Source organism: Onychostruthus taczanowskii, unplaced genomic scaffold (genome assembly GCF_017590055.1).
Source record: "Onychostruthus taczanowskii isolate IOZ18803 unplaced genomic scaffold, ASM1759005v1 scaffold354, whole genome shotgun sequence".
Classification (NCBI taxonomy): Eukaryota; Metazoa; Chordata; class Aves; order Passeriformes; family Passeridae; genus Onychostruthus; species Onychostruthus taczanowskii.
In genome coordinates, this window is record NW_024500950.1 from 1,722 (window position 1) to 17,777 (window position 16,056).

General features: G+C 46.5%; 2 protein-coding genes across 5 annotated transcripts; both read right to left on the reverse strand.

Annotated features, from left to right (window-relative positions):
- Positions 1 to 683: 683 nt before the first annotated feature.
- POFUT2 (protein O-fucosyltransferase 2) lies at positions 684 to 15,101 on the reverse strand. 4 transcript variants are annotated; one of them, XR_005953198.1, is made up of 10 exons: positions 14,929 to 15,101; positions 14,060 to 14,310; positions 12,880 to 13,024; positions 12,475 to 12,585; positions 10,253 to 10,319; positions 8,647 to 8,772; positions 7,912 to 8,092; positions 7,548 to 7,671; positions 6,718 to 7,254; positions 5,260 to 5,823 (listed from the first exon to the last, which is right to left on the reverse strand). XR_005953198.1 is itself a non-coding variant. In XM_041411375.1 (9 exons), exons 1-9 carry the CDS (start codon positions 15,099 to 15,101, stop codon positions 1,695 to 1,697), a joined length of 1,449 nt encoding a protein of 482 aa, XP_041267309.1. In that variant the 3' UTR covers positions 684 to 1,694. The 4 variants fall into 4 exon arrangements, 2 of the variants coding, with proteins under 2 accessions (XP_041267309.1, XP_041267310.1); XR_005953197.1 differs by having other exon boundaries at positions 6,415 to 7,254; XM_041411375.1 differs by lacking the exons at positions 5,260 to 5,823; positions 6,718 to 7,254 and adding an exon at positions 684 to 1,965.
- YBEY (ybeY metalloendoribonuclease) lies at positions 15,102 to 16,056 on the reverse strand. Its single transcript, XM_041411377.1, has 3 exons — positions 15,504 to 16,056; positions 15,356 to 15,424; positions 15,102 to 15,241 (listed from the first exon to the last, which is right to left on the reverse strand). The coding sequence occupies exons 1-3, from the start codon at positions 15,840 to 15,842 to the stop codon at positions 15,155 to 15,157; spliced, it is 495 nt and encodes a 164-aa protein (XP_041267311.1). The 5' UTR covers positions 15,843 to 16,056; the 3' UTR covers positions 15,102 to 15,154.

Sequence of the window (16,056 nt, forward strand, 5' to 3'; positions counted from 1 at the left end):
TGCTGGATTTCTATGGTCCACCCTGGCCACCCAAGCTAGAAATTTCCAAATTTTGCTGGATTTATCCAAAATTAAAGTGGTTAGAATCCTCAGTGCCTCACAGGCACTTTTCTGCCACGGCACTGTCATCTTTTTTAGATCCTGAACTAAGGTTTGGAAAGCTGACTTTGTCGAGAGAACTGCTTCCTATTTTGATCAGTGTTAACTTGTATTTTCCCTCAGCATTAAAATCAGGGGGTGAACCCAGTGTGACCTCAAAGGGCCTATAAGATCCCAGCTATCCAATCACCAATTCCCTCTGCACTGATTTGTTGAACCTTTTTTGAGATTAATTTAGCAAACTTAAGGGAATGGCGATGTCGGGGTCAAAACAACCAGAAACCTGTGAAACAGAATCTAAACTAAAGTTGGCTGAAAGTGGTCTCTGCTCATGACTCATTACAACAATTCATTCAAAAGGAGGCAAGATTGATTCAATAGTCACCAGCCCATCTGGCCAAGGTCAGAGCTCTCTGCCCACTCAGGACACAGTAATCAGCAGGGACCTTTCTCCCACTCTCCAGTATTATGTTTTTCTTGGGCCAGGTCTCATAAGCCCTCAAAAGAAAACATAATACACCCAAGGATAGCTCAGCTATTACTTTGGGGGCATAAAATAAGCAGGAAGACTTATGCTGTAGAGTTAGAAACAAAAAAGGTTTAATAAAAGGCAAAATAACAAACAGAAAAGCTCGAGCTAGGTGCAGATATCTGCTCCTGGTAAAAACTCTTCGCAAAAGCACTTTAGCTCTTTTGTTCTCTTCTTTTTCAACTGATGGATCAGGCTGAACTTTTTGGTTTCTATCCAATTAGATGTTCTCTAGTGTTTGGTGAAGTCCCTGAGGTCCTATGAGGTGACTTTTCACCTAATCGTTGAGAGAAACTTCTGGGCTTCTTTCCTTTTTTGGGGGACAAAGGCTAGTTTTGCCACTCTGTCATTAGGGGGCACACTCCTACACTCCAGCACAGACCTCCTCCCTCCACATGCAGGGAACTGCAGCCACTCAGGGAACACCAACTTAGTCCTGGGCTGGCAACAGGAGAGGCACAAAGAATATTTAGAACTCATTCTGACCTCAACGCTGTCCAGACCTGGGAGAAAACATTTCCCACTGCTCCTGGAATTTTCTTCCCTGTCCCTTCCAGCTTTGGAAGGTTTCTGTGGGAGCTGGGGTTATCCATGTGGTTCAGAAGCTGCATGTGGTACCTAGTGTTGCAGTGTGATGTCATCACTTGCCTCAGTCACCGCAGCCCTTCCCCAGGTGTCAATCACCTCTCCTTTCCCCCACCCTGACTCCTGCTGGACACTATCAACCCAGAAATTTCAGGGGAGCACAGAGTGTTTGGCAGGTTCAAAGGATGCTCTCCATCCCCTGGGGGGCCATTGGCCCATCCAGGTGTCCCTCTCACCTGAGATCCCCTCCCCCTGTAGCTGGTTGGTGCTCCCTGGGTCCCCTCCCCTGCCCCTCTCCCCTGGCTAAAAGGTTGGGCACACCACGCGCTGGGGGAGTCCTCGTGGAGCTGTTACTGCATTCAGAGGCCATGCGGCCCAGAAAAAAAACTCTGGATTAAACCCTCCATCAGGACCGACTCCTTCTTCTCCACCGCCTTAAAAAGTTTCTCCAGCACAGGGATGCCTGAGAAGTGACCCTCTTTTACCAACAAACTCCAGCCCGTAAGCACTGGAGTTCAGGCATGCCTGGGCATGTCCCCACGTGCTCAGCTGTGACCCACTGGTAGCGTCTCATGGGAGAAAAGACCACAGGTGCCGCTATTTGGTTCAGCAGCAGGAACCAGACAAGACTAGGCACGTCCCATTCAGTAATACTGGTAAAAACCAATACTAAAGCATTCTCTTCAGAACATGGAGCTTCCCTCGTACGTTTCATTTCTTTATCCCAAATATTTTCTCCAATGATCCACAATCTAGAAAGAAAAAAGGGAAAAGAATGAAGACTAGTTCATTCTGATATCAGAAGTGTTGGTCATCCCAACAGACTTCCAGGCGAAAAAGCATTTCTGCCACTCTAACAAATCTACTTGATACTGTCTCAACTCAATAGTAACTATTTAAATATTGTATTAAGAATCATAAGGATGCAACTCTTGGAATTCTCAAGAATGCCTCAGCTTGGCTGCATCCAGGGAATTGAGCAGTCCCAGATTTAAACACCGTATTTGATACAAATCTGATAGAAATTTGATATTGTTTGGCTACTAAGCTTTTCTAAAAGCTGTGAAGTCAAGGCTGGAAATCCTCACTGAGGCTTTTCCATGTCCCATCTGGATTTATCCTTGGGAAAACCCCACTCTGAGGACTTGGCTTTAAAGTGGTTGCACTTCATGTTACAGACACAGAATTCCTTCGGGATTTGGCATTTCCTGCATCTCCAAACACATTAAAAGAATCAAGTGCAGAGTCCCGAGTCTCAATTATTCCCACTTTCTGCAGCTCCACATGGATTTGTGCCTCCTCTGAAGGTCTGGACAGGAATTTGGGGATCCCCTTTAGTTAGTTTGATTTCCAGCTCTTTCTCTGAGGTGGCCCAAAAGGCAAACAGAAACAACCCCCATAACAGCACAAAATCCCAGCCCAGCCCAAGATGCAGCGCCTCACACCAAACCTTGGGAGAATCCATGGTGGTTCCATCACTGCTCTAATCGAACTGAGCTTCCAGGGGGCTCTGCCTAATTCACATCCAAGCCTTGATAGCTGAAAGCTCACAGGAAAAGGGGAGGCAAAGTGAAGAGGAGGGGAAATAATGGGGTTTTGGGCTTTCCCTCTGTGTGCAACAGACTTGAAGGGCAGGATGGAGAGGTTCCATGGTGTTTTAGGTTGGGAGATGTAGCTGGGGGTGTGTATTCTATCACCATTTGTTAGAGGTGGGGCAGTTATCTCCTGTTAATTGGGCAGTTTCCTTAATCTCTTCCACAACCAATCCTCCCTCCAGCAGATACCTTCTGTTAAAGGGCCAGTGAGTGTCACTGCATGGCTGATAAAAGTACATTATCCCATTGTGACAAGCTCCACCGAGGGAGGAGCCAAGCATTCCTTCCTGGATATAATCTGAGATTTGGAACACCACAGTTGGGCTTTTCCCACTGGATTCTCAGAGGAAGACCAGGCCCATGTACACCACTACTGGATCCTCAGAGGAAAACTACACCCTTCTTACAGGATCACTGCTTCAACAGAACCACATCTGCCACTCCAGGAGGACTGCAGCCACCACCCTGACCAACAGGGTGTCAGGTCATATTCTGACTCTGTCAGTGTTTTGTATTACTGCACTGTTCATTTTATTTTTATTTTCTTCCCTAGTAAAGGACTATTATTCCTACACCCATATCTTTGCCTGAGAGCCCCCCTTAATTTCAAATTTATAACAATTCAGAGGGAGGGGGTTTACATTTTCCATTTCAGGGGAGTCTCCTGCCTTCCTTAGCAGACACCTGTCTTTTCAAACCAAGGCAAATGGAAAAAATGTCCCAAAGGGTGCTTAATTCCAAACAGTGCTGCTGAGGATGAATCCAAGAGGACAAATCCACTGGGATCAAACAGGAGTGGTGGACAGGATGGGTTATGACACAGACCTACAAAGCTGGAGCCCTCTTTCTTCTCCGAGGCTCTCCCAGAAATTCTCCATGTCTGGACATACTCCCAGTCTCCCTCCTGAGAAGAATGGACTTGGATATCCCAGGTGACTGCTGAGGCTCAAACAATAAAGTTATGCAATGATCAAAGTGGTTTTCCCGAGGAAATGATGTATTGTCTGAAAACTGCGATAACCTATCCCAAGGCTTTCTCCAGGAAGAGTCACAGTTGGATATGGTCTCCCATTAAGGATGCCATAGAGGCTCACATTTTGCTTGGAGCTTGGCTAAATTCCTCAGCAATGCCAGGATGTGGCCATTTCAAGTTTTTGGCAGATCTGGCTCATTTGCAGGCTTTGTTTCCTTCTCTCAGCCTTCCCACTGGATTGTGGTCTCCAAGGAATTTGTAAATCCCACTTGACTCCTATTCTTTTGGATGATTTTTGCACCATTCCTGTACAAAAGGAGGCCCTCTGTTAGGATGATTTTCCCTACCATTCCCCAGCAGTTTTATCTGCCTGTCCATTCCCTGTGTCAGTTGGGTTCTTCTGAGATTTCTGAGCTTCACAAGGCAGGAGACTGACTTGGCTTGGAAACTAAACACTCCTGAGGAATGGTCTGACAACATCACCACATTTGACAGCTGATCCTTGTGCTGAAAAGATCCCTCTTTCTTCCCTTCAGGCAAGTCCAAGGCTCGCTGCTCCTACCTGGGAACAGCCCCCAGTTTGGACTTTCTCGTGGAGTATCCCTCCAGTCTTCCCTGCTCAGGAGTCCACAGGGGTACAAATTTAGCAATTAATTCTTCTCACCCCTGCTCAGTTCTAATTCCAAAGGATCTGGTGTCTGCCTTACCCAGCTGGAGTCTGGTTCCAACTCTGTTCTTACTGCTTCTGCTGCTTTCAATGTCCCAGGAGTTCCATGAATGGAGTGACAGCATTTTCCACTTCCTCCAGGATCCCCTCTGTTGCATTTGGGTGCTGGAAGAATATGAAAACCTGGGCCTGCAGGACTTTACTATCAGGAATTACACCCCTGGATTTGTTCATTTCCTAATATTATCTCTTCCCAACAAAGCACTGGGCATAAAAGGAACATAGAAATAGATGTGCTAACCACTGTTTACTCCTCTGGAATGTCAGAGCTTGGAAAACAGGGCAGTTTTGGCTTTTCCTGATGGCACCCGTAAGGTGTGTTTTATCTAAAAGCCCCTTCCTATGTCTTTCCCTGTATCCACCAAAAAGCCACCTGTTCATTCCCCAGCTACTTCCTCCCTCTCTTCCTTTATCCAACAGAATTTTAACAGGTGTTACAATTCCCCTCTGGAAGAGCACCTTTCATTCCAAACCTAGTAACAAATTAATCATTTTCTTTGATGCTTATTATTAGGATTCCCCCAAGAGCCAATGGATGGAAAATTATCCTCCTCTGGCCCCTGCTGGGTTCCTGGAGCAGGGATTCTTTCCCTGTTTCCCCCATGGTGTCCCTGCTGCCCTGCCCCCTTTTTGGGCTTTGTTCCACAGCTTTTGCTTCCCATCCTTGGATCCTCTCCCTCACGCCAGGAGCTCCCAGCAGTTCCACACCCTCTTTTCTCCCACCCTAATAATTTCTCCAAGAACAGAGCTGTGCATTTCCATTTCCTTCTTTTCTCCAACAAGTCCCACAAATCCAAACCTAAACGTGACACAAAGAACACTCTGTGCCTACAAATCCAAATCCAGACCCGGCCATCTCTAAACCAGCAAATCCAAACACACAATCCTGGACAATTGGCATTCATTCAAACCTAACATTTAGCACCCATTGAATACTTCAAAATTCTCAAGAAGCATCCTGTTGCCGTCAGCTCCCACGGATTTTTGCTTTGGACTGACATGGATTTGGGGCTCAAGGGATTTCCCTGAAAAAACCTCTGTGGTGCATGCTGGAATCCCCAGTCCCATTAATTTAGAGTGTTAGAAGCTTAGGCCAACCTGGGCCACCAGAAAGGGACTCTTAATAGTGATGAAGGGGCACTGCTGGACGCCAGCCAACAGCAATGGGACACTTAAACACTTGCCTGAAACTTTGCCACAATTGGGAACACCAGCACCACAGGCTGCACCCTGATGTGCTGAGGCCTGAGCAGCACGGCTGATTTTTCAGGCAAATCCTGGGCACTGTATGACTGACGCCACCAGTATTGTTTAGCTAAAAACCGATGACAAAAACAGAAATGTAATGAAATTAAAGGGAGCTCACACAAGAAGGAAAGGAGGAAAGAAAAAAACACCTACTGAGCTCAAAAGCAGAAACACTGTCTATCAGTGTGCATCAGCAGCTGGATTTTTTATATTTAGATTTTTTCTTTGCATTGGATTTTATCCCAAACAGCTATCTAAGAAGTAATATTATTAAATGTTTGTTTCTATTGTTACAGTGTGAGAATTTGTTATTGCTCTGTGTGTGGCTTTGGCCACACTTGTAGAGACACAAAATAAGCACTTGGATTCCTCCAGACACATAACAGGCAACATGTGTCAGAGGGCCCCTGTGGACAAACTGCTGTTCTCCGGCAGATCTGCAGTGGTGCAGAGTTTTGCAGAATAGTTGAAGGGTTTAACCACCTTCCCTGTGGGGAAGGCTGATGGACTGCTGAGTACAGGGCTGTGTTTTGCCTTCCACGTGTCTTTCCTTTGTGGACACAAACCAGTGGAAAAGCAAGCCCTGAAGCAATCAGGACCCTCCTGAGAGGGCCACCAGAACTACCCCCCTTCCAGGTACAATGCTGAATACACCCACCTTCCCCTGGCCAGTGCTGTGGCAGGCAGAGGAGAGAGCTGCCTCAGGAAAATGGAATCTTGGCCCTGCTCCACCAGGTATCAGCCTGTTTCTCCACTAGGCAATGTGCCTTCACATGAAAGATGAGTCCCCAAGGGATGGGCCTTGCAGGCCCTTAGAACGGGAGCACCTCCCCCTGCTTTTATTCTAGCGGCAGCTTGGTCCCTCCCTGGGTAGAGACTAGTGGTGCTCCCAGGGTAAGCGCTCCTGGTGACATGGCTAGGACCCACAGCCCTGCAGTTAAAAAAATGACCACAGACTCACAGAGAAAACCATGGACAGGTAAGAAATGCTCCAGCAGGGGAGGCTGGCTTGAACTGCCGCACCCTGGGCATTGTTTTGCCGCTTCCCATCACAGCTCTGCAGCCAAGAGGCCCCTGTGGTCTGCAGCAACCCATTTGGTACACGTGGGACCACATGGCAGCAAGTGTAGGAGATAGTGGGGGACCCAGGTGCAGCAGCCACACAGAAGTCCTGTGAGGTCCAGAGACACTGAGCAGTACAGCTATGCCATGTCATACCCACGCTGGAAGGAGAGCAGGAACTGAGAGTACAGGACTGCTCATACTTCGTTCCAAGACAAGTAATTCCCCATGATTTTTCCTTATAATTTTGAACTCTAGCAAAACCTTTGTGTTTCTCTGTGTTTAATATACAATTTTCCAGTGAGCTGGCTGCTCACAGTTTTTCTCTGTTTCACCACAAAATCGGTTGTAAGTTGTTTTTGGATCAAATCCCAAGATCTCCCTTTCCTCATGGATTCGGAAGGAAAATGTTGAAACTGAGGTGCCTATAAAATACCTGTGGAAAAAAAATCAAAAAGGGTTTGTGAGGGGGGGGCAAGTTTTTAAAATGCAAGTAATTAGATTTTAGTCCAATGAACTTCACTGTTCAGTGAAATGATACGATAATAAAATTATCATACATACACACAAAATATAACCATTATACATCTACTATACACATCTCAATTTTATAATTGATTATATAATGTCTTACACTGTTTGTAAACAACCTTGGGACAAAAATCATATTCAGTTTTGCAACAGTGCTGAATAATAAGCTTTGGCTGAATAAAAAGTCAGGTTTGCTACCTTGCATGTGCACAAATCCACTGGTCAATCACAGCTAAGCCCCCATCCTTATAGAGTTCCAGCTCCTCCAGAGAGGGTTCAAACCTCACCATCTCAGGCAGCAGTTTCTTGAGCACTTCAATCTCTTAAAAAAGGAAGGACATGAATTCATCTCTACATTATGAACAGCAACTCGCTGCTGTCACACATTGTGTTTAAGGAAACCCTGGGTTAACAGTTACAGAACAAGTGACACCAAAATCTGCCAACAAGTTTTACAATTCAGTTGCCAAAATTCACAGCATTGCAGGGAGGGAGGGTAGCCAGTGGTAATTGCTGCACTCCTCAGAATTTTCCAATCCTGAAGTGACCGTGATCTGCCTACCTTCCTCAACAGCATCAGTGGCTACAAAAACTTTTTTAAGTTTAAGTGTCTCCAAGAGGCTGTGGATTTTCTTTACTGCTCCTTGCAGGGAAGGCACGTCTTCTCTGTGACCCCAAACGAAGTCTCTCCTTCTGAGATGAACCCCAAGGTATGGCCCACCTAGAGCTGTGCCCGTCTTAACCTATGAGAGAAAGATCAAAACTTTAAAACTTGAGAGCATCATTGTTCACACTGAAAAGCCAGAATGCATAATCTCTGGATAAGACACAGAATCTCTCTAGTTGCAGAGAGAAATTTTTAAGTAGGGACTGGAAGTAGCTTGGGACATTTTTTGCAGCATTTACATCTTGGGTGGCCACCATCATGCAAAAGAAACTGGAGTGCCAAATCTTTGTAAGCAAAACTTCCTCTCCTTGACCAAATAAATCCTCAACTGGCAGGTGGCAGCTGAACTTTACACCCACACATAATGCTGAAAACAGGAAGAAAATCAAGTTTCCTTTACTGAAATGAGAGCAACAAAGATATGGCCCCTCAGAACCAGTCAAGCACACCTCGACAGACTCTGCTAGCTTGTGTCACACAGGGAAAAGGTGCATAAGGAACATGCGTGTCCACCTCGATGTGAGCAGAAGTGTTTCGCTCATGTGTACCTTCCACTGTGCCCTGCAGCACACAGCCAGGAACACACAAATAAAATATCTGTTATGGGAAATAGACTGTTAAGGATTTTACCTTCATCTGTGTCCAGTCCTCCTTGTACTGAGTCCTGTCTGCCTCATCAGTAGATTGAAGGTATTTCTTCCTGAACCTGTCTCCCACCACACGGAGGTGTTTAGCAAACACCATGCTCCGACGGGTCTGTTGGAATAAGAGAAGTCACTGAGTCAGAAAAAGGAGAGCTAAAAATGAGTAGGTGGAGACAGTTTCATACACACAGCACTTCCAGAATGCAGTTACTTCTGGTACATCTATGCAGTACTCTAAGCAACAATTTTATCCAAGCTTATATAGTTTATTTCTAATCATCATCACATTTATAACCAGCATACTCACCTGCCCCTGCAATACACAAGTATATTATATATAGGGAGGACACTGCAGTTATTTACACAACATAACACATGATACACCAAATTAAACACCCTAGCAATATACCTCACTTCTGGAAACAGAAGCTGGGCAAACACTTTAGTGTGCTAAAAGTGTGTAAAAACACTTTAGTGTGCTTTAAGAATAAAAGCTGCTTCAAAAATATTATGCATCTAGCCACAGACACGCCTATGAAATTCAGTGGAAAAAATTACAAAAAAGGAATTATTTCCTTAACCTGTGAGTAGTAATCTCTAAGATGCTGTGATGCAGTTACCACTGCACACAGGCACAAGCAGCCTTTTTATTAACAGGCAAAAGAATTAAGGAAATCCCAAGTTTTCCCTTTTTGTCTGCAAAGAAACAAAGAAGGGAGAGATGCCTCTCAGAGGAACATGGAAAAAAGAGAAGAGGCCCTGGGCCCATGCTGCAGTGACTAAATTTTTGTTTAGACATCAGGCAAAACCACTGGGGCAACATTTAAAGTGCTACTGGTAAGAAATGTGCGCTATGGAGCCATGTGGATTTCATGTCTGCTTTTACAGGAGAAGTCATACTCAAATATGGTACCTGGGTTGCATTTCTTTCTTTGCGAGGCCACTCTCAATGAATAATTCAAGGCTAGCAAACTAGTGTTTGGCCCACTTCTGAAAACATGCCATATCTCAAGTGAATAGCCAGATGTCTACAAGACTGAGGTCCGTGTAATTTGTTTTGCAATATCATGACAGTCAATTTTTCTTAGGAATTTCAACTATCTCAAGCACTCCACAGCATGTTCCATTTTGCTGTGTCTGAACCTTAACATTTTCTTCAAACTTTTATGACAGGAATTATTTTACCATAGACCTCTGCCCTGAAACCCATAGGAATTTTGCCTTTGAAGCCAATGGGGAGGGATTTGGGACAATAATGAGCACTTTACGGAATTCTTTTGAAAATACTAATCTTGAGGTAGACTAGATAAGAAACTGCTCCCTTCTGATTGTAGATGTGTTATACAGGGGAGATCCTTTTAATCACCATGACCTGCAGCACTGGGCCTTTAGGCACAAGACAGCAGGGCAAAATCCTGTGTCACACTAATACACAGCGGCCTGAAAACCGTGTTAGCACACATTGCTGAAACAGAAGACACAAGTGACTTTCAAGACAAGAAACCTGAAGCAAAACTGAAGCACACATTGGTTACTGAATTTTTAGCAGAGCCAAGGAAAAAGTCTAGAGAAGCTATCTGTAAAATACTCACATTCCAATAATCTTTCCCTCCGTAGTGGTCATGAAGAAGGTTTTCAGCTCTGTCTAACATCACTGACCTAGTGAAAATTGTAAAACTGAGTGCAATTCCCTTAGGAATAGAACTTGCATTATGACGTTTCTTTACACATTTGCTAGGATAAAGCACAGACTACAGTCTGTTTGCTAAGGGAACGTGGGGAATGAGGGACAGGCTCCTGGAAATAAGGGAATGAGGCTCCTATGAGGCAAATTCTAGTTCTCGACAAGGCAAATTGTGACTCACAGTCTGCTAGAGAGAGAAGGGAACCATGTGCCTGCTCTCTTCCATAATAAATTATATCCTGACTTTTAAAGTTAAAAAATAACAAGCATTTAATCACCCCTCACAGTCTTTGTAATAGTTGCTATAGGAGAAATTAGATTTCTAACAGGGAGAGTGATCCAAAGGGGACAAGTGACCTGTGTGATAATGCTTAGCCTCAGAGCACACGACAGCCTCTGGGAGCAAGCAGAAGATCATGAAAACAAACCCAGAGAAGGTGTTTTCCACATGTAAAAATAAAATGTCCTACAGTAAAACAACAGATCAAAGAACACAAGAGACATTACCAGAATGTGTGGTAGTAGACAGCAGCTTGCCCTTCTCACAAATAAACACAGCTCAGGATTGTGTACTGGAAACATAAAAACTTAGCACCATCAAAGTTCTAAGAAGCAGAAGAGATTTTGAGAGCTTCAAGTATTCCAGAGCATAAGAGATGCAGATTTAGTTTGTGATCACACTGATAAGAAAACACACAGAGAAATGCTTCTGCTAAAAGGGATCAAGGTCATTATCTGCATCTCCTTCTACTAAAAAGAGAGGAAGCAAATAACCAATCAACTTTGGATTATCTCCGTTGATCATCAGCTGGACACCTGCATGGAAGGCCCTAAATCACCTGTAAACAGACTAGACTGTGCTGGTGAAGAAGCAGCACTACATCTAACAGGATGATTGGAGGTGATTGAGGTTACTAATCAAAATGCATTGAGAAGTTCCCCTGAAGTGACCATACTTGAGGGGTAAAAATCCAGTGCTAGGGCCACACAACTGGTTGTCCAGCCAGAAGGGCAATATGGGAGATGAGAGTTCTGAACAATCATAGTAGTTTGAAGACACTGCCACACATGAAGATAAGGGACATCTCACTGACACTGCCTAACAAGATTTCCTGACAGCCTTCATTAAAGGCTTTTAAGAAGACTTGGCACAGAAAGGTTCTTGCATGGATTAAAGAAAAAAAAAAGTTTAGAGACAGGGATAAATGCATGCATGGTTCTCATTGCGGGGGGCGGGGGGGGACGGGTCACAAGTGGAAGGCCTCTTCACCATATTCCTAAAAACCTACAGAAGGGCATGAAATTAGGTGACACAGCTTAATTATTTTAAGATCCACAGAGGCAGCTAAGGCCAGCTATAAAAAATTAGAGAAGTCTGATCACCGCCAACAAAGTGGCAGATGAATTCTAACATAGGAGCGAGCATACTAAAAAAAACCATCAAAACCTGGCTTCATGTAATAACTGAAGGTGTTGATGGTCAGGAATGAGGACAGTTTGATGCAAATATCACGGCAACACTCAGAGGTCAAAACAAGGAACCTGTGTCTCAAGAATTAGCAGAAAAAGAAGAGAGCTCTTGAAAGAACATGTAATTTGTACTGCAATGTAACAGGTTACCCACACTCAGTGTGCAGGATCCTGCTGAACTGATTCAATAAGGTTCAGAGATTGGCAGTGGTGACAATCAAAGGCATGGAATGGCTTTCACATGGAGAACAACTAATGGAGCCAGGACTTCCCACTGCACAGGAGACTGCTGAGGGGGAATGTGCCAGAGACGTAAAATTACATGTGCTGTGGAGTACAACATGGAACAGCTGATAGTTCAGCATCTCTTCCACTGCACGATCCAGGGATATTTGATGATACCTTGGAGGTATGAGTCACAGAAACTGCCTGACAGGCTATTTGCTCTTAGGTTTTAGCACCGCAGTCTTTAACGAAACTTACTGTTAAGTGTTTCTTGCACTGTAAATCTCTTTTGTAATTATTTTAACAGAATACAATAATTCAGTGATGAAGTATCTCAACAGTGGACAACCCTTTAAATTCCCCCTGCTCTTCCCACCTAGCAATGGGGTTGTAGGACAATAACACAACAATAAATAGTTATACAAGGTAACTCACTGTGCTGAAGTGTTCTTCAGAAGGATGGGAGCCACAATAGAGGCTGATCCTTGGACAGACAAGCAAGAGGCGTTTAGGCCTCGTGTTTCCTCGTAACCCCAGAACCAGCCCCTAAAAGGGAACACAAAGGATTGGTTCACAGGCTTGTATTTTAAATTAATGCCATCTATAGAACAAAACATCCTAAAAAACTACATATGATACAAATAAACCAGCCAGCTCCTTTATGCTGCTTTTCTGTGTAGCAGCAACTTTATAGAATCAGATCTTCTCATACCAGTACAATGTTTTACTATTCATAGGCTTTTTTAAAAACAAAGTGAACTCCAAGAACCCAGATATCTACAGCAGGCAATTATCTCTCTGAATACAATTGAAAACAGCAGAAGGAACGCTGGATGTTACCTGTAGTAGCCATGTTTGTCTTTGGAGTACATCAGCTGATCAATGCATGGTTTTTCATCTATTTTTTCTTCCCATGTTCCTTCTTTCCATCCTTCTGCGTAGCCTTGTAGCACATAAACCTGTTCAATGAAGGGCCCACCTGACTCTGAACAGAAGGCAAAGCAAAGGATTTGTAAGCATTAAAACCCATACCGTAAAGGTATGAACAAGCATCGGTTGCAGTTAAAAATATGCTACAACTACAAATGCTAATATTACACTACTCTCTCTTCCCCATTTTCCCTATAAAGAAGGAAAGGAAGTTCTTTGAGAGTGAGAAAGGCTAAAAGGGTCAGGCAATGTGATCACATGCTATCTCACCCAGCTCTGTGTGATTTAATGTGCTAAATGCAACAGAATCACTGTCACCTGGGTAAAACATACTATAAAGCACACAGGTTTTCAGTGCTGTAAGCAGCTGCCACAGGAGGAGTGCCTCCAAGAAAAATGCCAAGTATAAGCCCCTCTCCTAAAGTTCAGGGTCTCTACAAGCATTTTCTTGGAAGGCAGGGAACAGCTTTCCCTTCAGACCTCTTTGCAGAGGTGTTACATTTGGTGGCCTTTATTTCCTCTGCTGAACATGCCAGTGTGCAGTGCTCAAAAACTGAACATTTGGTGATTAGCATAATGTGGCATTAAATCCTAAAGGAACCAACTTCACTTTCTTATGGAAAGCCTTTCTCTTAGACACAAAAAACAGGGGATATTTCAAGTATGTGCAATATCAACGATGAAAAAGTAAGTTCAGGGAAGAACCTGCTTCACAACTTTTACTGTCCAACCACCATATCCAGGAAAAAAGTGGCTTGTCTGTATTTCAACAAGCTGCCTCTCTCCTTATGGTCATATGGTCAAAACCACACAGAAATACCACAGGTAAATTTAACCAAAGGCATTAATTGTCTATCTTTGGGGGTCCCAGAAGTCAAGGGGGCAGCAGTGCTACATCAAACAAGCTGCCAAGTAATTGGGTTATTCCATCCTAGTGGTTGTGTAGCTCAGCAAAGCTCCTTCCCGTCGCTCCTCTTGCCACCTCTGTGATTATTTCACATAAAATGATAAAAGTCCCTACAAGGAAAACCTCTTAGGAAACCATATCAAATATTTAATTAATTGTAGATTGCATGATCCTATACCCTACCTGCAAGGAACTGCTCATATTCAATGACAGGGATGTTCCTGTTGAGGCTTGGGATATCAAAGAACTCGGACCAAGCGATCCTGACCTGGAGGATATCAGGGCTCTGCCAGTGATAAAGACGCCCCCAGGGAGGCAGAACCAACACCCAGTTTTCACTTTTCCGCAGGGTCTTTAGAAGGGAAGCAATGCGAATGTAGACATCTCTGCGAAGGTTGAACCCTTCAGGGGGGTTTACATCATACAACAGGTATCTGGGGAGAACAAAGGAATACCATTTCTCTGGGAGCACATTGAGGCTATTACATGTTTTCTTTTTTACCCTACAATCCTGTGATGAAACTGTTGGGAAGAAAGCTGCTCCTCTTTTTGAGTTTGTGGTACTCAGAAGGGGAAGTAGTATGGGAAGTCAGAGCAGTGTGTGCTGCAGGGGCTGGAGGGGCCACTAGGGTCTCCTGCTGAGGTGACACGTGCCAGGAGCCTGTCCTGCAGCGGGTCAAGGAGTGAAGAGTCTTGCTCACCCTGAAGGTAACGTGGGGTACATGGTGAAAATGGTGAAACCACGGATACGTAACCCAGGCTAACTCTTGTAAGCTGGATACAAAGGCGGGAGGACGCGCTCCGGAGAAGCGGAGGAAAAGAATGCATCTGGGAGCTGATCCCTGTGGGGTCTCTTACAACTCAGGATATTCTACAGACAAAAGCCCTCAGACAGCTGCGATGACACCAAAACGACCAAAAACGACCCAAAAATGCACCAGTAGGCGAAGCAGGCCCTTTACCAGCTGATGGCCGAGACGCCGCACGGCGGGGGAGATCTCGGGGGGCAGGACCGGCCAGGGGTCAGACGCGGCGGGGCCGCCGCTGCTCACCTGGTACGCGAAGCGGCAGCGGCGGCGGGCAGCGAGGCGGCGGCGTGGCCAGCGCGGAGGGCGACGGGAGGCGGCTCGGAGGCGGCGGCTCGGGACGGCGGCAGGGCGAGCGCGGCCAGGCCAAGGAGCAGCAGAGCCGGGGCACAGCGGCCGCCAGGCCCCTGCGCCGCCATCCCCGCGCCACGTCCGGGGCGGCGCCGGCGGAGCCCCAGCCCCTCTCAGTCTCTCAGAAGAGGCCGGCGGTGAGGGGCCGCAGGCGGGAGCCTGTCAGGCGATTCAGCTCCTCCAGGATTTCCACTTCCTTCTGGTACATCTGCGGGAGCAGCGGCGGTCAGCACCGGCGGAATCCCGGTTCCCATCACCGGGGCCTCCGGTCCACCCCATGCTGGACCTCGCACACCCTCCCCGGCCCCAGCGCGTCCCGCACCTGCTCCCACTCGGGTTTCGTGTCGTGTCGGTAGCCGAGCAGGTGGCACAATCCGTGGGCAGCCGTCACCTGCGCGGGGAGCACAACACGTGTTACTGACCGAGCCCCGTGTCCGCCCCACCGCCCGCCGGGCCTGAGCGGGGCTCACCGTCAGGACATCGTCAAAATCCTCCCCGGTTTCGCGGCACTGCTGGTGGATGTATTCTACCCCCAGGAAGATGTCCCCCAGGTTGTACTCCCCGCGGCAGCACGGCCGCGGCAACTCCCCCGGCTCCACTTGGTGGAACGGGAAAGAGAGGACGTCGGTAGGCTCCGGGCAGTGTCGGTAGACGCCGTTCAGTCGCTGCATCAACGCGTTGCTGGCGCAGACTAGCCCTACGTCGAAGCGGGAGGCGCCCAGGGCGGCGCGCAAGGCGCACACGGCGCGGCGAAGCGGGACCCGGCGCACGGCCACGGCGCGCTGCGCGTTCCGCAGCGCCACGCTCATGGCATGGCCGCTACCCGGCCGAGAAGAGGCTCCGTCCTGGAGCCCGCGACCACGCCCTATCAGAAACCCCGCCCGCCCTTCTGTCCAGCCGTTAATATGCCCGCCCAACGGAATCCCCGCCCGCCTTTCTGTCCAGCTGTTAATATGCCCGCCCAACGGAATCCCCGCCCGCCTTTCTGTCCAGCCGCTAATATGCCCGCCCAACGGAATCCCC

Excerpts from the sequence above, each read along its gene's own strand:
- YBEY (XM_041411377.1), bottom strand. The coding sequence starts at position 15,842 with ATGAGCGTGGCGCTGCGGAACGCGCAGCGCGCCGTGGCCGTGCGCCGG. Across the intron at positions 15,425-15,503 it reads ATTTTGACGATGTCCTGACG|GTGACGGCTGCCCACGGATT; the intron begins GTGAGCCCCGCT and ends CTCCCCGCGCAG. Across the intron at positions 15,242-15,355 it reads CGAAACCCGAGTGGGAGCAG|ATGTACCAGAAGGAAGTGGA; the intron begins GTGCGGGACGCG and ends CTGCTCCCGCAG.
- POFUT2 (XM_041411375.1), bottom strand. The coding sequence starts at position 15,101 with ATGGCGGCGCAGGGGCCTGGCGGCCGCTGTGCCCCGGCTCTGCTGCTC. Across the intron at positions 14,311-14,928 it reads GCTGCCGCTTCGCGTACCAG|ATACCTGTTGTATGATGTAA; the intron begins GTGAGCAGCGGC and ends TGTTCTCCCCAG. Across the intron at positions 8,093-8,646 it reads AGGACTGGACACAGATGAAG|GTTAAGACGGGCACAGCTCT; the intron begins GTAAAATCCTTA and ends TTTCTCTCATAG.